Raw genomic sequence first — 27,923 nt, forward strand, 5'->3', positions numbered from 1 at the left:
ATTTTTAATCACGCTTCAAAGGGGCCAACCGAACGAACCTCTCTGTTACGATGTTCCGCGAACCACGGGATGTGCTAAAATCGGAAATTACTCTGCTCCTGCTCGAAGGCTGTGTCTTACTTTCTCCGTACTCACGGAAGACGCCTCAACCGTTTACTTGTAACGAATGGAGGATCTTATCTGATGGGCGGCAGATCTCTGAAGACAAATTAGAGCTCCGATTGCAATCGGGGCAACATAGTAGTGAGGTTTCGCGGTCCCGGAAGAGAACGGGGCAAAACATTTTACACGCAACACATTGATGTTCCCTCGCTCGCTACCGGGAGAAAATCCCTCACGGACCGTTCGCGTGCCATGTGGCTGAAAATAGTTGGTTCTAGTAGTGCGGAATGTGCCAATATTACCACACACGCATGTAGTTTGTTTACCCGCCGTGTCCGCCATTGAGATATTCCCGCGAACTGCGGCGAAATCGAATTGCTGCGCGAATTCCCTGATTTTTGTTGTGGTTTGGACCACCCCCCCCGGACAGGGCCAGGCTAATGAGTGGCGATAAATCAAAACGGAGAAGTTACTCCAATTAGCGCGGCGACCTACTGACCGCGAACTGGCCTGTGGTTTGCTTGCTAGGAAAAGTAACTCTGAAGCAGAAACGTTCGCCAAACCGTCTAAAGCCTTTTTCTGATCGGGGGGGGGGGGGCCCGGGAGGTCTTTGGGGTGGTCTCTTGGGAATGGAGACCTACAGAATGGCTAACCGGCGAGCGCACGTGACAAGTAAATCCTTCTCCAACGAAACCGATCGGTGTCAGGCAGATTGTTTCTGAAGCGCCCAGGCGGCAAAACATGGAGATAAAGGTTCCGGCGAATAAACCGCGCAGGTCCTTTGGGAGCTGCGCTGTGCTCGGTGCCACGTGAAGAATTGCATTACGTAGCAGTTAATAGCTTTAACTCGCGGCATGCGGAGAACTTCACTATTGAATTAACCAAATGGAAACTATTTTTAATTTCAAACATGAAGTTCCGTTAAGTTGAGCACCGAATGAGGTTATGTTGGATGAATTTACACTTTTGGTGCGAAATTGTTACTGTGGGGCTACATCAAGCGTAACGTAATGATTTTGACATTAACGATTAATGCCAAACTGCTGCGGCGTTGTCAAAACGTTTACGGCTCGCGCGAGGCGTAAACCCGAGCGTAATTATTTTTTTCATACGCTTTGCTTACAAACAGAGAATAATTTATGTTTTTATTTGCTGGTATAGCAACAAAATCGGAAAAAACAGATAAAAAAATTCAGAAATCAATTAATTTCTCTTCTATTTCTATTTTCTTGGACCAAAAACACGAACGTAAATACGTTTCACGTTTCGTTTTTGTATTTTTGCTGCCACACGAAGCGTAAACGTTTTGACATTACAAATTAATTTTACGCTAGTTTTCACGCTTCGTGTGTCCCCGCAGTTACTGTGTTTGGTTAGGACGTGGAAAAATGGGATATAAAATTATTTAATTGGTTTCCTGGTGGAACCGTAACCGTTTTTAGATTTTTCAGATTTAGCCCAAACCTAACTGGGGTACTCGCGAGAGTATATTTATGGAAGGAAAGTCCTCGTACTCGCGAGAGTATAAAATGCATGTAAAATCCATTGTTCCGGGAATTTTCATCGGCGGAAACACGTGGCTTTAGTGAATGCATCCATCACACACCGGATTACACCGAAGGTCCGGCCTTCCTTCGGCTTTATGATTATTTATTCCGGTAGGCTAAAAATCACACCACGCCATCAATCATTACCTCTCGGTCCGGCCGATCGATCGAGGCGTCCGATGAATGATGCCTCTCTCGTGCGCTCGGATGGTTCCGCTCGTTTGGCAACTGCCTGTCGTCGTTAAACTGTCCGATACCGCAGCCCCACTGTTCCGCCGCTTTCCCCCACCGGAAGGGTGTGCATCTGTGGCTGCGTGTGTACGAAGGCCGGGAACGGTGTTGCACTTCGCACCCGTGCGCGATTTATCCACGCAAAACCACAAGCTCACCACTTTCCACGCGCCCAACGCATCGTGTCGAACGTGTGGAAATGTGTTCGGATTTTCACATCTGGTTTCTGGCCAACCACTCACTGGTCAACGAGTGGTGGAAAGATATGTTTGCTCACGTTAATCACTTTATGCTTTTTAATTCCTCGCGCTTCCCCGGTAAGTGGATAACCCCATTTAGCGGGCCGCCGGTGGGACGCTGTGGACGCCGTGGTTCTTTAATTTGTATGATTACTTTTTACTTTGCGGAACGTATTATCATTTTTTCTCTGCTTCCACGAATCGCCTTAAAATGGATGATTTGCTGGCGGCCACAAGCACAGTCGCGTCCACCGTTGATTATCACGTGGCGTAGCGCCTCAACAATGATGATGATCCGCAGTAATGATGGGTGTGTAAATTATGATGCTCGCTCGACGGGGCTTATTTTTGGAACCCATCGACTCGTCCCTACCATCACCACGTTGCACTCACGTCGGTTGACCGAACACTTTTACGTCACAGTCCGTCGGTGCTACCACTTCGCTGCCTTCCGGGTTCCCGGAAAAGATGAAGAGATTGGAATGGTGGAAACGATATCACCTTTGGCCGGATACAATTTCCCGGATCTGTAGAGGATCGGCCAAAAGAGGGCCATCAAACAATTATGCTCGGTACTTAGGCTGCTTCTGCGATACCGAATTTTGAAGCCAAAATGAAGTTTTCGCCGTACCGAATTAATGAAGGCTCGTGAAGGTTCGGGGAACATGCAGTGAATTCAGTGGTAGGATTCGTGTCCATTGGCATCACTGGTTAGTTTGGGGCCATACGCATACACAAGCCACCCAGCTTGATGGTACATGCACAACACTGATTGTTCTTTGTTATCACTGTTGGCGTTACATTCCCGTTGCACAGCAATCCCACCAGCACCGTAAGCTAATCCTGCTAGACAATCCGGCATTGACGTCCGCATCGGTGACTTGTGGAAAACCTGCGGGATGGACAAATTCCCACGCCAACTGGAATGAACTTTTCCGGAAGCCGATCAGCCGATTACGTTTCGTTACGGTGTGCTTGCGCCGTTGGCTTTTTGAATTATTAATTCAATAAAGTTTGCTGCCTCCACACATCGTTGAACCTTTTTTACAATGCACACCATCGTACGGCATCGTTTTTACTTTCTATTTCGATATTGATTCAGCATTGCACTTTGATTTAGTCAAATGCAACGTTTTTAAACTGAACTGCATGCAACGGTGCCTACTTCAACCAACCAGCCAACTGCTCGAAACTGCTCGAAATATCACGTAAAACACGCTTAAACCCGAACCGCAATACCGAACCGCACCGAACGAAGGACCAACAGCAACTGGCGTTTGCCGGGGCCGTCTAGACCAGAGCGAGCTTAGGTTTTCTAGCGCCATTTCCACGCATTTCGTCGTGGCCAGCTGACGTAGTGTCCGGACGGTCCGCCCGGAGGGAGCACCGGAAAGAGAAGGGCAGCTGCACGAGAGCTACAATGAAGCTGGAATAGTGTTTGGAACGTGTCTTTAACACTCGTGAGTGGCCGGTCGGAGAGCGACAGGCCGGTGGTAGCGTGTAAACAAGAACAGTGTTGGTCAAAAGTGCAGAAAAATGTCATTGAAAAGAAATGGAGCACAAGTTAGATGATTGGAAACGGTAGACCTGATATAACCAAAGTCTAGAGCTTGTTTTCTAAACCGCACAGTCCCCAATACTTACTGTTGCTGTTGTTGATCAAACAACATTCTGTTTCGGAAATAAATTTAAAAAGAATCTTATTGTAACCATTCATTTTGCAAATATTTATTAGATTTGGAATAAAACAAATCGGTTAATTTGGACATACACTGTACGAATGGAGGCGCCACACTCCGGCTTCGGCTGTCGTTCGGCAGCGTTCGACTTCGTACCAGGCGCCTCCATCGGGCACGAGTGGCCACACGAACGGAATCGTTCGGATTTGAAGCTTCCTGCCGTTCTTCAAACCGTTCGTTCAGCAGTCCCTCTGCCAACCACAGTCGTAATGAACTATTTTACACAAAGCCCTTCGTTGGGCTTTGCCGCAAATTATGCTGCACGATCGACAGAGTACTTGATCGTTGACGGACGCACCTCGAAAATGGCATACAATGGGGCGGTATTTTGGCCACAACTTTCCGTTCCATTGATGGGGCACCGATGGCACCGATCGAATCGCACTGCCGACGGCGTTCAAGCAAAACAAATCAAAAAGTCAAGATTGTGGAGCGGGAGAAAAAGTTTGTTGCTTCCGGCCCCCAAAACTTGCTCCCCCCACATTTAACTTCACGCGCGCTTATTGCTTATTTGATTGTGCTCCGGCCCGTGGCTCCGTATCTGCGATTGCCTACGTCCTCTTTAAACTCGTATCTTAGATGGTGCTACGCTTCGGAGTCGGATCCGCGCCAAGATGACGCTGATTTGATGCCAAAAGCAATCGTTTATCAGATTACTCCCAGTGCCAACGGCACAAACCGCCAGCGCACGGGACGGTTGTCAGTGCGTCCGGCAGCAGGACAACCAACCGGTGGCTTCGCGGGCGTCGTCTGCATCTGACAGTTTGGAAATGTTTGTGGTAATGTCTTTTTGTGCTTTTTTTCTTCCAGCGTGAGGTGAGGCACCTGGCAGGGGAGCTCAATCTTCGGAATGCATTTCCGTTACTTTCTGGTGCTTTCATATACATGGCTAGCCAACAGCACGAAGTTCTGCTGGCCACTGCTATGAAATAGTATATCTAAAATCAATTAACGCCCTGAACTATGAAATATTATAAAATGTCCCGGACACTACCCGAAACTCTTTACTTGCCAATGAAATGAATATCCTCATCATCGATATGATCTGGAAAAATAATGTTTCATAGCTCTGCCTATAAAACGGCGGCGCGCAGCATTACTGTCCTCGTGAGAGCCTGGCCGCGGCGACGAACAGGATAACTGTCGTTAATCAGAATTGATGGTAGCGGCAGGGGTGCTGTAATATTTACGCCATTGCTCTCCACGTCCGACGGTAGCACCCGGCGCAGTCAGAACAGTGGCACGTGCACAGAGAGCACACAAATAAATTACCTCACCCATCGCACTTGTTGCCGCCATCAACCTCCGGTCAACTACACGGTTGTAGCTAGTCGAACGGGAAAGAATACCCATTAACGGGATCATTTTTGGTGCCTTTAACCCCCACTACGTTACATCGTTAGAACGATGAGGCACAAGACGTGGTGTTTCGGTGTCGACCAAAGGTGGGACCTTAAACCCAACGATCTCCCAGGTTTGTGGTTAGTAAAGGGTGGAACGTTAATTGTGTACAGAACACTCGAGTTATGAAAGCCTGTTGTCGACGAGCAGCTCCAAACATTCCGACGTGGCGACAATAGGATGAGCAACCACCGGCACCACACGGTCATTAATGTACAGGGCAAAGTGCATCGAACATTTCTTCCGATGGCACACTCAGGACTCCAGGAGCAAGGGAGCAGCCCTTAACAGGCGTGTGGTTACACATTGGCTCCGTGCAGCCATCCGAAAGGGCTTCTCGAGTGTTGTTCTCTTAGTGGTATGCAAATACCGCACAAAACACGATGCTGCGTTGGCCGCTGGTACGCAAGAATTTAAGGGCAGCACGGCTCATCATGGGCCGGGGCGCAGTAAACGAGAAGCAAACAGCGTGTCCGAAATTTCGAGCCACTCCCAACAACAAACTTAAGCTTCTGTTGCCACTCGCCAATACTTGGCAGAGCTGAAGAGGACACAAAACTCAAGACACTGTGGCATCGGTTATTTGCGAAGCCAAGTGCAACCGAAGGGCTCTCATTTATATTGTATTGTCCATTTCGCAAGTTCTGCCAAGTTAACCCCTTTTAAATATGGATAGGAAAGTTAATTAAATTTCTTTTAATTCCTTGCCTGCGGTTCACAATATTTTCATCGAAACAGCAAAAAAGACCAACATTACACAAACAAACGTGCACAGAATTGCGTTTCCTGGAACAACGGAACTTACGCTTGAGCTGGCGTTTTGAATGAAATTCCTTTTCGACTTCATTGGCGAATGAGTTTCGGGTGGATTCCCGAAACGGGCCCCCCAGAGCATAGGTTTTCGAACCGAAATTCGCCACCCAAAAACCCACCAATACTCGGAATTGCGGCCGCTTTTGTATGCGCTAAAAATGGATCCTACTTGAGCTCCCCTGACCGAGAGGGCCCCGACGTCCCAGAGCCTTTCCTAAGGCAAAGGATCACGGAGCGGCCAAAATGTTAAAAATGGTATGCACTACCTCCGAACTCCGGCACAAGAAGGCCTTGACCGAGACGGACCGAGTTTCCACGAATCCGGGCCGCCGTGCTGACGAGTTCAGTAAGCCGAAGACCGCAAATTCGTCGCGCTAAGTGCTGTCCCAATAGCTTCCCGTCTATGCCTCCGGTGTTCGACTTCTTGTTTTTTTCATCGATGGCTTCCTGTTGCTGGGTCGGTGAAGAAATCACTTCGATAAAGGCGAATGAATCACAAAATCCCTGGTCTAGCCCTATCTTATCGCGCCCTGCGTTTCGGGCGGGTCCGGCCGCTCGATAAGATCTAACCGGCTCCACATGCGGACTCACATTCATCTTGCGGACTGTGCGCATCGTGACACTCCGGAGTCGGCAGTCAGGTCGGTAATGTCTCCACCGGTCAACTGAAAGTAACGGGTTTGGACGAGAGTGATTAGAGGGAGCACCTTACCGCGGACGTTTGGCAGCTCCGAGAGGAGCAGGACACGGATCAGGAGGCCACGGTGGATTCGAACCCGGTCGCTAGCCTTCGATTGCATAATGGGGTGCTGTAGTTCCTGTAAGTACAGAGTTGATCGAAAAATCAAAAACTCATGAGTCACGGCGCGATACAGTGGTCAGTGTGCTGTTTGTTGGTGTGTAAAATCAGAGCAAGTCGAAGAGTATTAACAAAATTATTAAGACCAAAAATTCCGTGTGCGAAACCGTATTCAAGTGAGCGAAAGCAGTTAAAAAAACGACCAAATAATCCCCAATTAGCCAACAATGTTTCGTGCCGGTGTGAGTCATGCTTGGGCCCAAACGTGAAATTAATCCGCGTCGGGGCGGCCCCGTTGTGACTTTAGTTTTACATCGCTGGCTTCATTGGGCGGAAATGAAAATTACAGCATCAATTTCAGGGCCGGTATTGATAGGCGCAGCTTTCGAGCATGTAAAACGAAGCCCCCGCGTTTCGATAGCGATAAATAATGATTGGCCCATAGCCTTTATTCGGTGGCGGCAGTTGGGTGTGGGCATTAAAATATGAATCCTGGTGCCGCGTACAACGCACGGTTTATGGACCAGATTTTACTGTGGTCATCCGGGTGTCCAAGGTGATTAATCGCATTAATTTATCGTGCAGAAACGAAAGGTACGATAATGATTAATCATGCCAGCGTTGAGCTCGATTTTCAAAAGCAACTCCCGAGTTTAACACAATTTTATTGGCGTTTTACATTCAGCATCATGGTGATTAATTCGGTGGCTCAATGCTTCAGTAGATTCGCCGTTACGATTAATGGACACTTAGTTTATTTGAACGAAAAAAAAAAACGAACTCCGCTATCAGCTGGATGCGATTGAGAACTTCAGCATAATGACTACGATTGGCCCACTTACCATTGAAAAGAGTTAAAAATTGGGTTTAGCAGGGGAGTGATTCCGTACGGTCCAATAATGGTCATTGCATCACACACGCTATCAGCCAAGGCTACCAGCGAAGCCTTATCGGGCGCATTCTTTCCCTTTTTTTTACCAAGAAACGTATCGGCTAGTGTTCCACCGGTTGATTATCGGCACATTGCCCAACAGACTATCTTTGACGCAATCAATCCGGTTTACACGCCAAGGATACCCAATGCAGATAAACAAAGTTTTCCACAACAAATCTGTGCCAACCGGACGAGATTACGATATCATGTCACGCCCGGGTCCTTCAAATGGAGCATTACTTTCCCAAAACCATACCGAAAACCATCTTGTGGCGGGTAACTAAAATAATTCAACCGATTACCATCGTAAGAACTCTTGTCTCCCATTCGACGGGATTAACTGATGCTGTGTCAATGTTGTTGAAAGTGATTAACCGTCGGCGACGAGTAAGGGCAACTCACCAAAAAAGGTCCTATCCTCAGAAAGGACGGGAAAAGTAAAAGATTGGCTCCTTCAACAAGCTCCAAGCAGCGTACCCTTCAAACAAAAAACCACGGACGCCGGGCCGGTTTTTGGGACCATTAAAATAAAGATTATAAACGCGGGATTGTCTAACCCTGGCGAGGCCACTTCATTTCGCCTGCTTTCGTCGGGTGCTTCATCTGCTTTTAATCTTTCACACACTGGCGCACTACCCCGTGACCACCGTTTTAATCATATTAATGCATTTTTTGTGTTCTCTTTCACCGCTGGCAGCTGATTCGCAGGATATTACGCCCGTGCCGGACCGGCCGATGCCGGCGGACGAATTCCCGCCGGCGACCGCATACGGTGGCAGTGAGCTTCCGACGGTACCGGAAAGCACCCACGAAAACGGATGACGAATGCAATAACGCCACGATGACGGATCGGGTTCCGGATCACAAACATGCGCCATTGTTTGTCCGCGGAAGGATGCAGCATGCAAATAGTTTAAGTGTTTTGTTTATGTGCCATTTCATTCATGTTTGCTAAGTTTGGGTGCAAAAATAAAATTAGTGCCGCGTGAAAGAGTAATCCGTTTTTTAATAACGACGCGTGAGTTATCGAGAAAAATATATTCTTTTGTTTTTTCGCAGCCTCAGGATCCAGCCTTGAAGTGGTACCGGAAATAGCTATCCCATTATGTATGTTTGTATTCGAGGAAGCATGGCCGAGTCATGAATATTTTAACATTTATTTTAAAGCTTAAAGGATTAGAAGAAAATCCAAAGTGATCGTTTTGATAGTTTACCGTGAACTTCTATAAAAGTCTTACCTGAATAATTCCAAGCAACTTAACACTTATACGTATTTCGGATTGATATCGATAACATGGTATGGCAATTTTGATTGATTAAACAAATACAAGAAACTCTGTATCATCAGGACCTTCTGACCAACGGAATAGCATCTTCACCCTCTAAAGTGCATTGTTTCTGAGTACACCAGGCGGAAGAAATCGCTATACGCATTTATTTTCCTTATTTTACAATGTTTCCACAATGGATTGATCACTTGCTACGTTTCTCTGCCCACCGTTGGGCCTTTCTGCGGTCTTCCTCTGCATTGAACGTTTTAATAAACTCACCGTACTGCTCGGTAGCCCCATTCGCTTGCTTTCCCCGGACACGCATCAACCTTTTCGGATCGCTCAGAAGTAGGTCCTTTTTCATTGGCTCAATGATCGCACCCTGCCGGGTGACAACACGCGGTTCGATCATGGCCACGTGCGCCGACTCCGGAATGAACGAGCGACCGATGGGGGCCCTCAGAGACGCCTCGAAATCCTTCACCGTCACGTACGGGAACGGAAGATCATTGATCAGATGCTTCTTCAGCTTGTCGTTCACGAGCGCGTCCTCGTTGATGATGACCTGATCCTTGTTGTCGTCACGGCGCGGCAACTCCGCCGGGGGTTTGAAAATTTTGCGCACCTTCCGTGGTTTCCGGCTCGGTTTGACACCCGGTCCGGCCCATTCACCCCAACCCGGCATCGATAGGTTCACTTCCTGGGGAATATTTTTGTCTCGCTCGTCCTGCTTCTCCTTCACGAAGTCCGCCACAATGTCGTCGTCTTCGAACGCTTCGGCAATCGTTAGGCGCTGATGTCCAACCGCCTCGTCATCGGGATCATCGTCACCGTCGGACAGTTCACCGGTGGCTACCGCGTCCGGAAGGGCCGTCAGCAGATGTTTCGGTTTCATCTGAACCACTTGCTTCAGGTTAATGTCGGCAGATGGTGTGGGCGCACCCGAAACCGTTTGTCCTCCGGTGACGTTAGTGGGCGATGTGGTTTTTGATTCCTTTGCTGTCATGTCGGTCGTCTCGTGCAGTTCAATGTCTGCATCGGCCAAGCGTGGTTTTTTCTTGAAACTCAATCCAGTGTCTTCGCCCATCTTGTTCCGATTCGGGTCTTTTTTAACTTTCTTTTTCTTCGAAGTATCTTTTGCTTGTTGCGAGGAGTTTACGCCCTTGATACGTTGCAGCTTGCCTTCGAGTGCATCTTTTATCAGCTCCTCCGCTTCATCGAAAAGAGTCTCTACGCTGGCGACAACATTGTTCGATTTTTTTTTCGTTTTCGGAACAACTTTTGGATCGTCCGGATCCTGCTCTTCGGAAACGGAGTCTTCTTCTTTAGTTGACGATACCATCCAACCTCCGGTTGCTAGTTTCTTCTTCTTTCCACGGCTTTTTACGAGCTTTTTCTTAAACTGTTTGATTTCAGCGTCGTCCTCGCCACTGTCTCCATCGACTTCTTTTTCCTGTGAAGATCGTTTCTCTTCTTCGCCCGCTGCCATGCTGGTCTTGATGGCTTGAACACGATTGCGTTGCTCCCAGTACTTACGGTAGCCACTGGTGTGCGTCTGCTGATTAGCCGCCTTTTCATGTTCGCCTCTGACTGGCGTCCACGGGTTGGCACTACCTGAGTTCTGCTCCTGTTCCACCACTTCCAACTCCACATCTGACTCTGAGCTGCTCTCATCCCGTTGCATCCGTTTGGCCGTCAACTCACGGCCGATTGCCAGCTGATCAGCCAACTCTCGTCGCACGTCCATATTGTATTTTGCACGCACCTGCAAGTTCTTCGCCCAAGTGCCAGTGTTTTTGTGGCGCAACGTGGCCCGCTCCTGGAATCGCTGCTTCTCAATCCGATCAAGCTGCCGAAGCGCTTCCTCCGGATCTTTCTCGCGAAGTTCTTCAAACTTTTTCATCTCCATGCGGAGTTTGTCTTTCTTCAGCAGCCGATGGTACTTTTTGCTCTTGATCTTATTCATGCGCCGCCCCCTAGCGATACGGTACGATTCGCGGAGTTTCTGCTGCGCCCGTTCCCGCTGCTTCTGTCGCATTTCCTCCAACGTCAGCTGATAATTGGGACTTTCTTCTTCGGCGCCCGAATCGCCATTTTCCGCCTCGGTGCCGGCATACTTGCGATCCAGCTCTTCCATCGCTTCCATCAGCTTTGTTTTGACCCGATACTCGGACACCTTCTTCGGTGGCTCGTTGTGCACGCTCAGGCTGCCATACTGGAGCGGGAAAACGGTTTGCGGTGCAAAATCTGTCACCGTCACGACCGGTTCCCATTCCGCTAGCTCCTGCTTCACCCGGAAGAATCCCGCTTGCCGTTCGAGCTTATCGGCGACCGGTTTTTCAAGCGGTTTATCCAACGTCTTTGCGCTTTTTAGCTTATTCAGCTGCTTCAACAAATCCGGCTGCTTGTTTTTCTTGGAGATTAGCTTCTTCAAATCGGCCAAACGCACGTTACCCTCCTTGTTTTTGGCCAAATTAAACTCCGAACGGGTGAGGCTCGGTTCGGTGCGTGTTACACCGCGTATGAAGTGCGAGCCGGTGGTGCTGTTGATGTTATCGATGAGGTTGGCATGAGCAGTTGGATTAAAATCGTCATCTTCGCCAACGTCCTCGGTTACAGCGCGGTTCACTTCCGTTGTTGCTGGCATTTTGATCACGCCTTTTTATTAAATGGTTAGCAAGAATCTAAATTCACGCAAAGCACGGGCACAACAGGCAAACAGCCAACCGCATGGTAAGCAAGAATACACCACTTTGTTTACTTCGTCGCGAGTTTTGACAGTTCCTTGACAACCGGTTCAAAACAGCAACATTGCCCAAGTGGTGAAAAGAATCATCGAACCGGTTCGTGAGGCAATGTGGGAAACTTCGGATTAATTATGCCCAAAATTGATGAGTTTGTGTTTAAAATAATAATCTTTCTCTTGTTCCGCCGGCCGAAAACAACGAAAATCATTCTCGAAAATTGAACCCAAACATGAATTGAAATATCTGATTTCTATTTTGCGTTTTCGGTGGCTTTATTCTCGTACTTTCTTGCTAAAAATGGCCTCGTGTTTTTAAGTGCAAAAAAGCAACGAACGGACATGAAAATGGAGTTCATGGTTTTCTTTCTGTTCAATAATAACCGCCGTAATTTCCGTAACCGAATTGGGCCGCCTGTTGCTGCGCTTGCATCTGCTGCTGGCCACCATTCATGTTTCCAGCAAACGGCTGTTGCCCTTGGTACATAAACTGCTGTCCGAAAGGTTGCATCGGAGTCTGGGACATCTGCTGGTGCTGACCAAAGGCACCAGCCATTTGCTGCTGTTGCATCATCGCCTGCATGTTGGGCTGTTGTTGGTAGAACGGTCCCACCGCAGAGGCATTCGGTCCCTTCCCGTTTGTACCGAAAGTGTTGATCGCTGGAATGCTCACTCCTTTTGCCGCTGGTATTCCACCGTCCGAACCCTGTGCTCCATTACCACCCAGCGACCCGATGGTTAATATTGGGTTCGAGTAATCGCTATTTCCAGCTGAGCCTGCCGTCCCTTTATTGGAGGCATCTGAGAAAGATTTCTGTAGTGATTCCATCAAATTCGCAACCAAGTTGTTGGTATCGGCGAGCGAAGAAACCGGTGCATTTGAACCACTGGAAGCAACGTCCGGTACGTTCAGGCGCTGCGACTGGTTAGAACTAGCGTCATGTGCCTCACTCACATCCCTGGCTGGTAGTGACGACACGTTCTTCGAGGCCGCACGTAAAATATCATCATAACTGTAATCTTCATCATCCTCGGAATCATCCATGAACTGCTTGTCCTGTTTAGCCTGTTTGGCCTGTTTGTCCAATTGCAGGTTCGTTTGCTTTAGAGTGGCACTCGGTGGAAGCTTTTGTGACACATTTCGGTGATTTGACGGAGACTGCCGATTCGGTGCGTTTTGTCGGTAGGAATCGAAATCGAGATCATCATCCGGATCTTGATAGCTGTTCCGTTCGTCATCCGACGTCCGGCCGGCCACACCAGAATTGTCCAACGAGTCGAAGTCGACGTAGTGGCGCAAACGCTCTACACGCTCTGGTTCCGAACGCTCGAGCTTCCGCAGATACGATATCAGATGCATTTGTTCTTCACCCACAAGGTCTTTAAAATTTTTAAGAAGTGTTTGCAAATCGGAATCGGATATGTTCTCCAACATCGTCGATGATCTGATCTTGGCGATCGGTGCAGATGTTACTTTCTTGGCAACTTCCGGTACCCTTCGGCCAACTTTCATCGCCGATGGATCGACTCGCTTACGATCAAACATCGGACCCAGCCCTATCATCGCACCCGATTGTTCTCTGTGCATCATACCACCGTCGTCAGCACTATCACTACCAATTCTTACACCACCACCACTGCCAGTGCCGCCGCCCGCGGGTAGTGCGGTCAGATAGGTCTTGGTGGTGATGATGGTTTTTCTTTCACGTGACATTTCCACCATCGCAATGTAAACGTTGATAAGCTGCTCCAGCTCTTCGGTGGAAAAATCTGTCTTACCCTGAGCCACCAATGCCTTCGCCAGTTGCCCGGCGATGGCCGTCTTATCGAGTCCGCTACGCCCACGCTCGGAAGAGGCAGCGATGGATGCCGCACCACTCTCACTGGGCACCAGTGAATCACGCGACACTTCTTCCTCCGCCGGTTTCGGTGCCACTGGCTCGCGCTTGGAAGCCTCATGCAGCAGGCTAGCGATATTCTGGATTGCCTTCTTGATCGCTGTCGTCTTGGGGAGATCGATCGTACCGGCCATCATGTGACCCTTTAGCTTTTCCTTCACCGTTTCCAGGAACATACTGTTGTCTTCGTTCAGCAGCAAATCGTCGGCCGAGTTTGCCTTAACCTTTTCGAGTGCCAATCCCTTCGACAGCAGATCGATCACCTTCGGTCCCAGGCTGCCAAGGTAGTCTTCTAACGCGGTCAGCAGACGAAAAACAGAAATGAAATTGATCGGTTCCGCATTTCTCGCATCAAAATCCGTGCGTACGAAGACCTTATTGTTGGGACCGTAATAGTTCTTAGCCCACTCGTCATAATCCACATGGTCCGGCACCGTTGGCGGCTCCGAACGCTTGCTTCCCACCTGCGGTGTTCCACGGTACATCCACTTGGGATCATCGTCGCTGATCGGACTGCGGGAGCGGCGCGAATGCGACGCAGCGCGCTTGTATGATGGTGGTTCCCATTCGGCATAGTATGATCCGGGAACGGCACGCTTTTTGCTACGAGCCGCCGACGCGTGCGGTTGTCCACCTTTGTAGTCCGCTTCGTCTTCCGAATCACTGACACGGTAGCTGGCTTTGGAGTCGTTCGTACGCGAGGCCTTCGCTACCGTCGCCCCGGCCGATGGCGGCACACGTAGAGTGTACTGTTCCCGCAGTTCGTTCGTTCGATCTTCCTCCTCCGCCGTTAAGTTCAACTTTGTGCGCACTTCGAGCTTCTTGCGCTGCACCTCCTCATCGTGAAGATCCTTCATGCGCTTCGTCCAGTACTCGATCCATTCCGGTTTGAAGTTGTGTTTCTGCGGGTCCTTCTTTTCCGCCTGTAGCTCCTTGTACCGGCGGTTCCAAAACATTTTCCACTCCTCCGAGTACTTTGGATGTTTTTCCGGGTTTTTCTCGTACTCCTTCATCTGCTTTGTCAACTGGGCTACGGCCAGGTCAACAGTACAGCGATACTTTTCCCACTTGTAGCGCTCGTGCGCCAACTGTTCCGCTTGTCGCGACAGTTCCGCTGGTGTTGGAGCCATCTTGCTGGGGGGCAATTTTGAATCTTTCACGGGCTGTCGGCGAAACCGTTGAGCACTATCGCCAGAACGATTCAAGGGGCTGCGCTTGCGCAACCGCTCGTGATCATTGTTTTGGTCGCCACTCGATGAAATACTCATCACCGAATTGGCGCTACTCAAGCTAGAAATTGAATCGAGACTACCGCGCTCGTTCCGGTTGCGATACCTTCGGTGACCGATACCGCCACCGCCACCGCCGCCACCACCTTCACCATCGACCGAAGCAGATGGGTTCTCCTGGGCGGCCGACTTCAAATCTTGCAGTACCTTCTTATCGATCAGCTCCACAAACTTCGGCCCAGTATGCTCGTCAAAGTGCTGGCCAAACTTCACAGCCTGGATGTACTTTGTCCTGTTGCGAAAGAAATCGTCACCCTCGTACGCCTGCGGTGTCATTCGTCCATGATGATCCTCGATCGCTTCGCAAACCGTTTGTACGACCCGACAAAACACACTTTCCTTCGCATCGGCGCCGGCCCTGTTGCGATACGGTGCGAGATGCTTCATCACCGTTGGATAGTGCTTCTCGAGAAACTTTATGCGGTGCTCGGGCAGAATGATATGGGTCGTAATACCGCTCTCATTATTACCGCGAATATCGCACAGGGCACACTGGTAGGTAAGGTCGTTGCCCTTCACCTCGATGATGTACTCCAAACCCACGAGTGGCCCCGATCTGTAGCCATCCAGCACGCCTTGAAGCTGCGCCGCAGGTTTGTTCTCCCCTTCGGCTAATGCACCGTCCGCGGAGTCTGCGGCCGACGTTCCATCTGTGCCCGGTGATGCTGAAATCACATAAGAAGCCCAGGTTACCACGAGAGGTTAGTGTGGAGAGTTTTCACTTGTCTTACGTTTGGGTTTTGTCACCAAGGAAGCCCGATACTGTTCGGCATCAAACACGTTCACATTTAGCCGGGCCTGATGACGACGTCCGGCCATGTGAATCTGCAGCATCCGTTCACCAACCAGACAAGGGACACCGCAGATGTGACAGCTGTACGAGAACAGGAAGTCCTTGTTCCGGGGCGAGCGGCTAAACACCCTTCCTTCGGAACCATCCGACAGTTTGACCGTTGCTTGGAGCACATGATTTTCGATGTCGATTTCGGTCTGCAATTTTCCGAAATAAACGTACAAAAACAAACAAAGAGAGAGAATTAGATTTACACTCAAAAATTGCCTCTTCGCCGTTCCTTAGTTCTTTTCACGAGCGGTCAGCGGCGAGCGTCTAGAAAAGGGATCTGTCTAGACTTGGTAATTAAACGTTTTGAACACTTTTGGTTGCGTTCCACAAAGTCCTTGTAACTTGTCGGTGAACTGGTTCACTGCACTCTTTTCAGCAACACTTGTCACAATTTCGCACAGCGTACGGCGAAGGATCTTCGAGCGACATTTCACGCGAGATTAGAGGTACACGTCCGTTGGCGATCTTCACCCGTTAGGGATCGATTGCTTGTTCTGGCGCTCGGTAGGTTTCCTATTATGTCGGTTACCTAACTCCATGTATTTAACCTTTGATCTATTCTGTAAAACTTTATTTCAAATAAAAAATGTTCACTTCAAATGCATATAAAACAAAAGTGTACCTACCTTCGTACGGGCAATACTTTCGCCCTGCTTTTTCATCTCCTGCATTTCGTCCTCCATTTTTACACTCGAGAGCACCAGGCGGGTGGAGTAATGAGGAAAATGTACTCTCTCCTGTTTTCCGGTTTCCGAGCTGCGCAGTTTTCTTAGCTGTCGCTTTTCCCGGTGATGCTCTTAGTTCTATTCACCCCACTGAATTATTCACCACAGATCACTGATAAACCGATAGCGGGCAAGATAAAAATAGTAATGATAAAGCCAACCGGCAGTTTGGATTGTTCGGATTGGTTAATCGACAGGCGATGTTATATTTGTTCACCAACACTTTTCACACACTGTACCGTCTAAAAGTAGTAGTATATTTTACAAGCCCTTAAGCCGTGTCTTCGTTCTTTTATTCGAAGAATGACCCATCGAAATGATCGAATTCGCAAACAGTACAGCCCCAGCTATGACAGAAGGAAATGTAGAGTAGATCTCTGAGTGAAAAAGTAAGATTTTTTTCGCGATTTCGTGCCCGTGGTCTTAACACGAGCGCGTACAACGTGACAAAATCTGAAAGGAACAGGTAAGAGAAGATAGTACAAAGTTAATGGAAGCGATGCTTTTCGGCGATCAACAGGCTGCCGCACGAACATCGAGCGATATGCGATCAACCCGGTATGCTTTCGATCGCCTTCAACATCATCATTCATATAAAACATATAAATTCATATAAACACCGAGAAGTAAATCGAGACTTCTGACTTCAACTATTTTACACACCAACTTTAACACACTGAACTTGATGTTGGTGAATTTATTTAGGTAGGCCAACAAAACTAAACGTAAGTGTAAACCAAATCCAGCTTCTCCCGTTGCAGAGACTACATTTTACAAACATTGCGTTACCGCATACATTGACAGGGTTGTGAGATACTTACCTTACTCGTAGCGAAGCATAAACAAACATACAATACTTTTATCACTGCACCACAATTTGCATGATTCGCCAAATATTTCTGTACCGAACGCTTAATGCATAAATCAAGTATCCGGCATTTGAAAATTGTTTTTAATGTTTGTTCTTTTTAGCGAATCTTAGCATACCATTTGAGAAAAATAAACGCTTACAAAAAGGAAAACATGCACTTAACCAAGTTGAATAAATTCAGGTTGTAATTAAAGTATGCGTCAACACACCGATCAACAACCAGCGACCTTCTCAAACTGGCCAAGCTCATTCACTCTTGAACAACAAATTTCCCATAGTTTCTACAAAATGCTCAGATGACCTTGAAGACAGTCACAACTGATTATCATTGCATGCCAAAATGGCAAACAGTGGTAGATAAGCAGGCACCTGGTCTTCGTGTGCAATGTTTCGCGCGTCCGCTCGACGCTCCAAGAACCAAGCAAAGCCCAAGTGAGACTATCTGCTAGGGCCGCATCATATTGTCCTTTTCAAAGCTATGATCGATTGGAGACCACATTTTTCCACCATTCGGCACAACTCCTCTTTACGGCCAGGACCTCCACGAAAATAGTTTAGTAGACATTTCAGATAGATTTCTAATTTCATCCCGTTAGCGATGCCTTCACGGTGTCGAAGTTTGGTCCGGAGGCTCGCGTCTGTACAATTTTATCTGCCGTCAAGATGCCGCCATACTGTGTCGAAACAGCAGAGGTCACTTGAGCGTTGGAAAGGTTCGGTTTTCGCTGTTTTTTAGCAGCGAGTCAACCGAAAAACCAACACAACATACACCTTAGTGGCTCATGCAAGTTTTTCAGCAATGCTTACCTTTGTCTGAAGATTATTTCAAAGTATTTTTGTGATAAAAAGTTGCTGTGCACGATTACCCAAACACTTCACTGAAAAAAGCCTTTTTGACAGCCAAGAACAAAAGCCAAGCACTCGCACGCACACCTTCACAGCCGAACCGGTTCGCTTGTTTTCAAGAGGTGAATTTTTTGACAGCACCGATCGGTGGTGAATAATTCGTTGCTCACCGAACAACAAAACAGCCTCCGGAGAAAGATCGTCTGTCAAAAATTTTCCTACGAAGCGTCTTGGCCTAATCTCTGCGTGAATTCTTGCAAAATGTTGCAAAAATCGGTGCGTTTGATTCCTTAACCCACATTTCCGGTTGTTACAAGGAAATGCTGTGATCCGCGTGGGAAGAGAACAGTGTGCGTGCCGTGGGAGCAATCCGTCGCCGTTAGAGCGTTCCGTTCAGTGGAGGGAATTTGCGTTGAAAAACAATGACGGAACGGTGGCACTTGAACAGCGGTGCGAGAAGTGGCATGGGAGTTGGTAGCGCGGATGATAGCGGCAACGGCATTGGCAACGGGTCCGATGTGGCCGGCAGTTTAGGGGGAAGAGGCAGTCCCGGCGGTACCGGAACAGCAGCGACTGGCGGAGCACACTCGTTCGGCGCAGCTAACGGAGAGTCGGGCATTCTGCGTAAAACGGGACACTACCATCAGCAGCATGGTGCTCAAGAGAAATTTGGCGATCTGCTTGTGTTTGGCTACTCGTGCAAGATCTTCCGTGACAACGAAAGGGCACGGTACATCGATCAGGGCCGACATCTGATCCCATGGATGGGCGACAATCAGTTGAAGATAGACAGGTTAATAGCTCCTTTCTCTACACTCTTTACCATTTTCTTTCTGCTAAACTCGAAATATCAGAAAACATTTGTACCGATCAAATCTAAGCAACAGCAACAGCAGCGACGGCGGCAGCTAGATGGCGCAGTAACCTGATGGAACCTGGCAAGCAGTACATCGTGCGGTCAATGACCAACCAGATAAGGCTCGTTGTGCCGAAAAAAGGGATGGTTTATACAAATGGAATTGGTTCCAATGGAACTGTGATCGGGTTAGACACCCGAACTGCGGTTGGCCATTGAATAGCACTGCAGTGCACTATATCGAGGCTAGAGAGGAACGCAGTACCAGTTTTACCAATAGAAGCGCACGATCAGTCTAATGTTTCCGCGTCGTGCACCAGAGACTCTCGTTTGACACTTCATCGTTCCGGATCGAGTTGAACTGGTCGCGTACCAGTTTAATTGCTCCGAAAAAAGTATGTTACTCTCACTTTTAGGTCTCTAAACAAATCAAATTCAACCCAACAGAGTCGTTCGGCGGCAGTGGTATGTATAACACATGTGGTAATTGATATACTTCTATAAATGTTTATTTTAATTCTCAACATTTTTTTCTCTATTTCTCTATTCTTCTGCTTGTGATGTGTGAGGACAAAACGAACAAAAAGAAACATAGTCGATGAAAAAAACAAAAGATTTCTGTCTTCCGCCTCGCACCCGCCGTTCCGACGATTGCAAATTCGAGACAGAGTCTACATTGTTGAATGAACGATGATTAAATTAAATAGTGAGACATAATTGAATGATGATCAACGAATGCCCTCTTGCCCTAGTCAAACATTTAAAATACTAGAAAAGTTCGAAGTCTTGTCTAATGTGATTTGCATAGTTGAAAACGAACAAATTCAATGAAACAACAAGCAAATACAAATAAAATCTAGAAAAAAACAGCGAGACATCCAATAATCACACCAACATACTGAATTGTACTCCTCTGAAGGAGTCGATCGAAAATGGAGCGATATTAATCTGCGATCCGTTTTGCTTTCCCTTTTTTCTCTTTCTTTGTACCCTTTTCACCTGCGTCGAACACGGATTGAGCAGATATGATGCCCGCGGTGCGTTACACGATCTCACTCCGTACGAACCACCGCCCGGAGGTTACCAGGATCGATTGGAGGGTCTTACGCCGGCGGAGCAGAAAGCGGAACGCCTGTGTGAAAACGAACGCTACTACAGTCTATTCAAAAATGAGGTAGAGGAGGAGATGTATCAGGGTGAGGACTGATGTGCACATTGAACGAAAATGTTCAACAATAATCAAACAAATACTGTTTGCTTTCTTTCCCCAGAAGAAACTTTGAAACGAGAGACGAGGCTCGGTAACCAGATAGCCTTCAACTACGATGCACCACCGGCTGAAGCTGCCACCGTGGCGACGGTCGAGGAACGTTCGGCCAGCGATCAGGAAGACGATCCGTACGTACTGCCAGCCAACTTCGAAGTACCATCCGACATTCCTCTTCCGGAAACGATGAAAGAGCACGCGATTATCGAGAAAACGGCCAAGTTCATCGCGTCGCAGGACGTCCAAATGGAGATTCTGCTGAAAACAAAACAGTCCAACAATCCTCAGTTTAATTTCCTCAACCAAAGTAGCCATCTGTTTCGCTACTATCGGCATGTTCTGTTGGCATTCCGAACCAATCAATATCCGTGCACTGTCGAGCAGCAGGATGAGACGGAAAGACAGAGTGCAGAAGTAGCACCGGGGGACGGTGACATCGAACGAGATGGTGAAGTGGCTGGTGTTAGACCGGTGATCGTTGTCCCGACAATTAAGTACAAACCTTCGGTCGACTGTGCGTACACACAGCTGATCAGTAAAATCACAGGCACACCCATACCGACAATGTCGGAGAATCCTGAAACGAACGAAGAACAGGCGCCCGAGGCTACTCAATCGGCCACATTGCTTTTGAATGAGAGTGAAAGCTGTGTCGTTAGTTCGGAGCCGGCCACATGCGTGGAGGTGAAATCAGTGTCTACCGGGCTGGCCGGATTGGTCCAGTACGATTCCGGAAGCAGCGATGAAGAAAATTACGATGCATCAAAGCGAAAGTCCTTCGAAACTGGAGAAAAAAATGAAACCGAGCCATTGCTTCCTTTCACTGCAGCAGTTCCCGCGTTAGCCATTCAGCACGTAATCGATAGGACGGCCATCTATGTAGCAAAAAATGGTTACAGCTTTGAGGAAGCACTACGGGCAAAGAAGGATCCTCGTTTCGTGTTTCTAAACCAAGCGCATCAGTTTTACCCGTATTATGCGTACTGCGTGCGGCAACGGATGAACGCGAGTGGTGGTGGATCTGCGTCGACGTTCCCGTCAAGCTCACCGCCTAAAGCGACGGTTGTTAGGATGGAAACCGAAAATGGAACCGTAGTGGAAACGACTCCAAGTTTGGGTATTATAACAGTCCATACGGCAGCTCCCAAGACAGTTGCTGCTCCGGTGAGTAAGATTCAACATCAAAAGTTGGGAGCTCCGGTAAGCTTTTCGCTTCCTCGCAAAGCGAAGGATGATGCCGGAAGCAAGGTGTTGGCGAGCGATGACGACGAAGAGGAAGCAGTGAAAGAAACCGAATCACAGGAACACGTTAGCGACGGCCTAAAGCTTGCTCAAGCAGAAGTTGAGCTGACAAATAATCCACTGTGCGAGGAAGTCCCACCAACATCTACGACAATCGTTAACTCAAACAAGGAGGTTGTTGATGACATCCAAGTGGACGCATGCACACAGGACGTGCATGAAACGAAGGCTTCCATCCAAACTGAGTCCATCGGTGCAGAAGAAAATCAAGCCACGGAACAGGAACCAATGGTCTCTAAGGAAAAACAAGCGGAACGCAAGAAACGCGCTAGCATGTTTGTGAATCTTATCAAGCACGCGGATCAGAAGACGCCGGTCTCGGCCGCCGCAGTAGATGCAGAGCGCACACCAGGCACGAAATCGCCTACGCCCGATGGTGACGTTAGCAATGACGTGGATGAAGGATCGATTCATTCGATACACTCAACGAGTGCATCACCGAAGGACCAGAGATTTAACACCATCATGACAACCGTAACGACGGTGATCGACGATGACGATGATGATGTGGTGCTGGTAAGCGAAACGCGACTCGCTCCCCGACGCTCTCGTTCACGGTTGTCGCGCTCGTGTTCGCGAGGAATCCACGTGGCCAAAGTGGAACGATCGTGTAACAATGATAGGAACGGAAGCCGGCGATCGAAGAAGAAAAAGTCCAAAAGCCGGCATCGATCGAGGGACGGGGGAAATCGGGCGAAATCGAAAAAGAAATCGAAGAAAAAGTCACTCTCTCGTTCACGGTCTCGTGAACGATCACGCAGCAAGCGTGATCGAAGTCAGAGTAAGTCTCCCGGCAACAAACGACACAGTCACAGTCGTAGCCGGAAGCGGTCACGCAGCCGGAACAGCAGCCGTAATCCTTGCGTGAAACGATCGCGTGTGCACAGAGCGAACTCGAGCCCTTCTGCGTCTAGCGGGCACTCCAGATCGCGATCCCGCTCGAAAAGTAAACGATCAGAAAATCGACGCCCAAAGGACGAGCGATCGAGTCGCGTAAAGAAACACAGTCAAACGAAAGATCGATCGAACAGTCGGGCTTCCCGCGGAAGGAGTGATAGCGATTCGGATGGCCGGTACCGCAGGCGGCAGCATGAGAAAAAGGAACGAGACAGAAAGGGCCATGATGACCGATATCCTCCTCCGTCCAGAACGAGATACTGGGATTGCTGAACGACCATGAAATCGCCACGAATCATATCGACGAACAGGGATCAGTCATCCCGATGGTAGATAACGGACCGAGAGTACAATCGATGCACGTCGGTGCTCTGCCTGCAAAATTGGAATTGATAAGAAAAATGAACTGTTTAATAAAATGTATTTTAATGAACCTGCATAACAAATATGTTCGTCTAAGTTTTATTTAAGTAGAGAAATCATCTTTTGGCATCTTGGGGCACAGCAAGAAGAAACTGGTATAGCTGACGTCGGTATTGAGATTACAGTGGAACGAACCTCGGCGTTACTAATTGTTTGATTATTGCCATTCTAATGGATCATTATAATTATAAGCATTGCGATTTTTATGGCCACCTTTTGCTCTTTTCGTAGAGACAAAAAGTGCCACCTCACTCCAGGATGTTGATAGCGCAATCATCATATGCATTCCGGTTGAACTCCTTTGCCGGTAGTCATAGGCGATGATTAAGAGGCATAGTTAGTTGTCCCTTTGTACAGTTGAGCGGTTGTGAAATATTTCTTCTTTTTTGTGTAAATATTTAAACAAACAATCGTCACGAGACGATAAGGAGATGATTTTTTGGGTTCCCAAGCGCATCATCCCGCTGGATTGGTGGTCCATCGTGATCACATGTGTTTGCGGGTCACGAGACAAGTTATCGGAAACAGCAACTGTGCATTCTTCTTACTATTCCGACCCTTGCTTACATCACTCACAGACAGTGGAGCCAACCCTGAGCACGGAGCATAAAATGATGCTGACTGAAAATTAGAATTCATTGCTGATAACACCACCGAGACGAGATGTACTTCGTTTGTTCTTGGCCGTGGACGGGAGGCGGCTCAATCGTAATCTATCTATAGTGCGATAAAACCTCCCCAAGGCACATAACTCCAATCTGGATTGCTCCAGTTCCAGGAATAAATTTAAATCACGCTCAATTTTGTCTAGTCGAGGTGTTCACGTGCGGCAGTGCTTTCGTGTTCGCTGCGCCTAAACATATCGCGACTGCATTTTCATATTGACCTCAGCCAGTCAATTTGATTTGTTTTTGTTATGGTTAAAATCAAATGCGTTTAATTTTATTTCCCCCATACTTACGATCACCGTCACAATTGAGGGTCACAATGTTAAAGGATCCAATCTTTAATTGCAGTATCTATCGGCTTACTTCGCTACTATCTCATCGATTAGCTTTATGGAACAAATAGTAAAACAACGCTCACCTATCAAACAATTTCAATCCGTATACACGATTACCGTTATCACCACGAATCGCCAGCCCCAGACCCCCGGGTGTTGGACAGCCATGTTCGGGTGGCGTTTTTTCTTTTACCCACCACCACCACTAATCTCATCCGTGGGCTGGGTTTTTTCGCCGATGGACACCGACGAGGTGCGCGCGGACTATCTCTCGGCCAGGCGCGTGGCTGGCCGTATATAAAAATGGCTGTTTCGTTCTGTCAGGATCTTTAGTCCGTCTTTGCGCGCGAGATTGGAACCAGCACTTGCGCACCGCGCATTCTCGACGATCGTTGTACTGTTATCAGAATCCGCTACGAGAACGTACAGTGATTTACCGGTGATCGATAGAGTAGTGAGAAAATTTTGCAGAGTACTTCATTGTTAGTGTTCCAGTTATTTATTTTAAATTTATCATGAAAATTATTGTTGAGCAGGTATGGTTAATTAAGTGCACTATTTTAGTATAATAGTAGAATTTAATTGTTGTAACGGTGAAGTGATGTTAAGCCATTGAGCTTAATGTGTTTAGGAGGTTACAGTATTTATTTGGTTACACTTTCTACACCATTTCACCGTTCTTCTCCTTCACAGCATCCAAATGTGTTGGATGTTTCGGAGCTGCTGCGTCCCGAGCCAAAGTTTTCCGATAAGGAAGTGTCTAAATTTCGGGACTATTCGGTCGATGAAAATGATCCTCTCAAGGAACGCGTCCGACGCACGTACAAGTTAATGCACACGCACCAAACGGTGGATTTCGTTAAAGGTAAGTACAACTAGGTCAAACATGGTCATTTGAAAGAATCCATTGTTTTCCTTCGGGTGGTGGTGATTTAGGTTGTAACGCAACCCAAAATCTTGGCAAGTGCCAACGAAGGCCATAAAAAACCAAAGATAATTTTGGATTATAGCTAGCAGCTCCATTGTTATGACCACATCAGGCGTAATTTCAATTGTGTTCAGTGATATCATAGATTGATAAGTGCGTCCATAGTGATAAGACGATTGGTATGTGGCCCAAAAAAAACTGCAACGCAAAAAGCTTTCCATTCATCCGTTTCGCAAACAACCTTGTAACGGTGTGGAACCAATAGAAAGGTCCCGCTCTTGTTTGCCGATTTGTATCATATCACGGAAGGCTATTACGCGTCCCCGACGCCGATTATGCGATAAGGAAGGCCGGTTTGTTTTGATAGTTTGCGATAATGGACCAAGTAGGAATCGTGCCAAACAAATAGACTCCAGGGTGACGCATTCACATTCTCGACCATGTGCATCGTACGGCACGTCATTTTCGCAACAAAGGTTGGATGCCGCCGCCGGCTGTCCTTATGACTGAGATGACGGTTAAAAAATATAGTTTCATCACATTATTCTTGTCACAGGTCGTCACGAGGAATGGCTCCACTTTGATCACTTCAAAGCAACCGTTCGGCAGGCGCTGGAAAAGCTTAACGACCTAGTCGATGAGTCGGATCCGGATCTGGACCTTCCCAACATTGTGCACGCGTTCCAAACGGCCGAACGGGCGCGCGAAGAGTTTCCGGAGCTGGACTGGCTTCACTTGACCGGATTGATACACGACCTTGGCAAGGTGATGGCCTTCTATGGGGAGCCCCAGTGGGCTGTTGTGGGCGATACCTTTCCGGTTGGGTGCGAGTGGGGCCAGAGCATCGTGTACCGCGAGGACAGCTTCACCGACAATGTGGATGGCCTGAACCCCAAGTACAAGTATGTGAAGTGAAGGTGGTTTTGCAGGGTCTTTTTAGACTTCAAAACATACCCATTCCCTCATTGCAGTACCAAGAACGGGATGTACCAGCCACAGTGTGGTTTGGAAAATCTGACCATGTCGTGGGGACACGATGAATTCCTGTTCCGGCTGTTGAAGCACAATAAGTGCACGTTGCCGGAACAGGCGCTCCATATGATCCGTTACCACTCCTTCTATCCTTGGCACTCCGGGGGTGACTACCAACATCTAACGACAGAGAAAGACGAGGAGACCAAGCAATGGGTGCTGATGTTCAAGTAAGTACCATAGCTTGGTCCAAATGATTTCCAATTTTAATTTTCCTTTCTCTTTGCAGTCGCTACGACCTGTATACTAAATCCACCAAACTTCCGGATATCGACGCCCTATGGCCATATTATCAGAGTCTGATTGATAAATATTGTCCAGGAGAGCTTGAGTTTTGAAAAATCTCCAAAACACAATAGATCGTAATCGCTTAAGAGAATTTTATTAGCGTTAATGTACGGGCTTATATTGTGCAACAACTGGTGACATTTTGTAAAAACAACTAACATAATCGCAATGGTACTGCAAGGCGAATTAGTGAAATCGCCCAAGGAAGTACAATTTGAAACGAGCAAATCTTTAATTAGCAAATGAAATAAATATAAGCTATAAGCAAATGAAAAACAATAAAGAAGAAAAACATACAACGAATCGATGCTAATGTTGTTGCCATTAAGAATAACGCTGTTTCGTGCGTAAAAATCAGTCTCAGTTTGAATCGTTCTCTAACTGCCCAAAACCCAAGGCTTGGTAGATTTTCGATCCACCTATTCATCGATGAAACGTTTCATCGAGCAGCGCAAGCCGATTACGTTTAAATGATCAAGTCCAGTTCCAACGGATTTCATTTAGCAATAATTGCGATAGTGTTTGCTCTAGGTTACGGCTAAAGAGACTACAGATTTAACAGTTTATTAAAAGAAACTGGTATTTGTTGGAGGAACAATAAAACAGAGGAATTTTGCAGTTTATTCAGTTGTTTGAAAACACAAAATCAACCGTTCAGTGTCAGAAAAACAGAGACCGAGAACGCAGAGCAATGGTTGCCTCGATCACATTGTTCATTAAGGTTTTAACTGTTAATCAGATTTTAAATATTAATTTATTAAATTATTTCAGATTCACTTTCGTGGCGCAAAATATAAAAAAAAAACTGCGAAATTTATATTTCATTCAATTTGAATTTGATGTTATTCGGGGCTGGATATTGACGTTCGCAGCACTTGGTTAGGTTCGTCATCAGGTTTCAGGTTCGAAGGCTCAAAGTTACGTTGAACCGTGTTGAGATTCTCAGAGGAAAGGTTTCCACATCTTCAGTTGGTCAGAAAGTGCAGAGCCTAAAAAATTAAAATTCGAGCAAGAAGGAAATATTTAAACTTCTCGTAGCTCGCTAGCTACAATAAACAAATAAACAATAACAACGTTCAAGCTGAAAATAAGAGTGGTGCTTTAGTTAACATTTCCAACGTTTGCCGGGAACGGACGCGCGCTCGTGTATAGGTAATTTCCCGTCGAAGTCATTCGTTGGTGCAAAACAATAAACTACAAACCTGCAAAAGAAAGAAGCTTCAGGCTCAAAATCTCTGTAATCAAGACAATAACAACAACAACAATGTTTATGCATTTGGCGAAGGGTTAAAAGTTAAAACAGAAACATACCGCCGATTCTACGATCGCTAAGTCGCGATCACGTTTTTGCTTGAAACCGAGTGGTGCTGTTTACGTATTTGTAGTCCGAAATATCCTTAGGAAAGGATCCTTACGAAATTGAAACACGTTTGATTAAACCAGCTTGGAAAGTTTGTGTTGGAAGCGTTTCGTTTGTGGACCGGCTCCACCATCCGTTTGTTTATTTTCATGTGTCTGATTCACGGGAATCGTATTTCGCGGCGTTCCGGTTGAATTCTTTACGCTCCCAGGTGTTCTACACAATAATCGAGTGAAGTGCAACGCAACCGTAAAGGTAGACGATTTGCATCAATC

General features: G+C 47.4%; 4 protein-coding genes across 7 annotated transcripts; 2 read left to right on the plus strand and 2 right to left on the minus strand.

Annotated features, from left to right (window-relative positions):
• Positions 1–9,234: 9,234 nt before the first annotated feature.
• LOC131207027 (U3 small nucleolar RNA-associated protein 14 homolog A) lies at positions 9,235–11,723 on the minus strand. The gene has a single exon (XM_058199633.1). It carries the CDS (start codon positions 11,721–11,723, stop codon positions 9,279–9,281), a length of 2,445 nt encoding a protein of 814 aa, XP_058055616.1. The 3' UTR covers positions 9,235–9,278.
• Positions 11,724–12,085: 362 nt separating this feature from the next.
• LOC131208683 (uncharacterized protein CG7065-like) lies at positions 12,086–18,285 on the minus strand. Its single transcript, XM_058201500.1, has 4 exons — positions 18,254–18,285; positions 16,477–17,028; positions 15,729–15,996; positions 12,086–15,671 (listed from the first exon to the last, which is right to left on the minus strand). The coding sequence occupies exons 2-4, from the start codon at positions 16,531–16,533 to the stop codon at positions 12,193–12,195; spliced, it is 3,804 nt and encodes a 1,267-aa protein (XP_058057483.1). The 5' UTR covers positions 16,534–17,028; positions 18,254–18,285; the 3' UTR covers positions 12,086–12,192.
• A 278-nt stretch (positions 18,286–18,563) lies between these two features.
• Positions 18,564–23,045, plus strand: LOC131212608 (protein suppressor of white apricot-like). Of its 4 annotated transcripts, XM_058206538.1 has the most exons (4): positions 19,241–19,613; positions 19,736–19,854; positions 20,172–20,344; positions 20,420–23,045. In XM_058206538.1, the coding sequence occupies exons 3-4, from the start codon at positions 20,335–20,337 to the stop codon at positions 22,885–22,887; spliced, it is 2,478 nt and encodes an 825-aa protein (XP_058062521.1). In that variant the 5' UTR covers positions 19,241–19,613; positions 19,736–19,854; positions 20,172–20,334; the 3' UTR covers positions 22,888–23,045. The 4 variants fall into 4 exon arrangements, with proteins under 4 accessions (XP_058062517.1, XP_058062521.1, XP_058062519.1 ...); XM_058206534.1 differs by lacking the exons at positions 19,241–19,613; positions 19,736–19,854 and adding an exon at positions 18,564–19,085; XM_058206536.1 differs by having other exon boundaries at positions 19,241–19,854.
• A 1,347-nt stretch (positions 23,046–24,392) lies between these two features.
• Positions 24,393–26,899, plus strand: LOC131209504 (inositol oxygenase). The gene is made up of 5 exons (XM_058202589.1): positions 24,393–24,576; positions 24,734–24,905; positions 25,525–25,870; positions 25,940–26,170; positions 26,230–26,899. Exons 1-5 carry the CDS (start codon positions 24,556–24,558, stop codon positions 26,336–26,338), a joined length of 879 nt encoding a protein of 292 aa, XP_058058572.1. The 5' UTR covers positions 24,393–24,555; the 3' UTR covers positions 26,339–26,899.
• The last annotated feature ends 1,024 nt before the right edge of the window (positions 26,900–27,923 follow it).

The sequence above is a fragment of the Anopheles bellator genome, chromosome 2 (genome assembly GCF_943735745.2).
Source record: "Anopheles bellator chromosome 2, idAnoBellAS_SP24_06.2, whole genome shotgun sequence".
NCBI lineage: Eukaryota > Metazoa > Arthropoda > Insecta > Diptera > Culicidae > Anopheles > Anopheles bellator.

Excerpts from the sequence above, each read along its gene's own strand:
- LOC131207027 (XM_058199633.1), bottom strand. The coding sequence starts at position 11,723 with ATGCCAGCAACAACGGAAGTGAACCGCGCTGTAACCGAGGACGTTGGC.
- LOC131208683 (XM_058201500.1), bottom strand. The coding sequence starts at position 16,533 with ATGGAGGACGAAATGCAGGAGATGAAAAAGCAGGGCGAAAGTATTGCC. Across the intron at positions 15,997-16,476 it reads AAAGTATTGCCCGTACGAAG|ACCGAAATCGACATCGAAAA; the intron begins GTAGGTACACTT and ends GGAAAATTGCAG. Across the intron at positions 15,672-15,728 it reads AAAACCCAAACGTAAGACAA|CATCACCGGGCACAGATGGA; the intron begins GTGAAAACTCTC and ends ATGTGATTTCAG.
- LOC131212608 (XM_058206534.1), top strand. The coding sequence starts at position 18,715 with ATGACGGAACGGTGGCACTTGAACAGCGGTGCGAGAAGTGGCATGGGA. Across the intron at positions 19,086-20,171 it reads AATCAGTTGAAGATAGACAG|ATATGATGCCCGCGGTGCGT; the intron begins GTTAATAGCTCC and ends CGGATTGAGCAG. Across the intron at positions 20,345-20,419 it reads AGAGGAGGAGATGTATCAGG|AAGAAACTTTGAAACGAGAG; the intron begins GTGAGGACTGAT and ends TTCTTTCCCCAG.
- LOC131209504 (XM_058202589.1), top strand. The coding sequence starts at position 24,556 with ATGAAAATTATTGTTGAGCAG. Across the intron at positions 24,577-24,733 it reads TGAAAATTATTGTTGAGCAG|CATCCAAATGTGTTGGATGT; the intron begins GTATGGTTAATT and ends TCTCCTTCACAG. Across the intron at positions 26,171-26,229 it reads CAATGGGTGCTGATGTTCAA|TCGCTACGACCTGTATACTA; the intron begins GTAAGTACCATA and ends TTCTCTTTGCAG.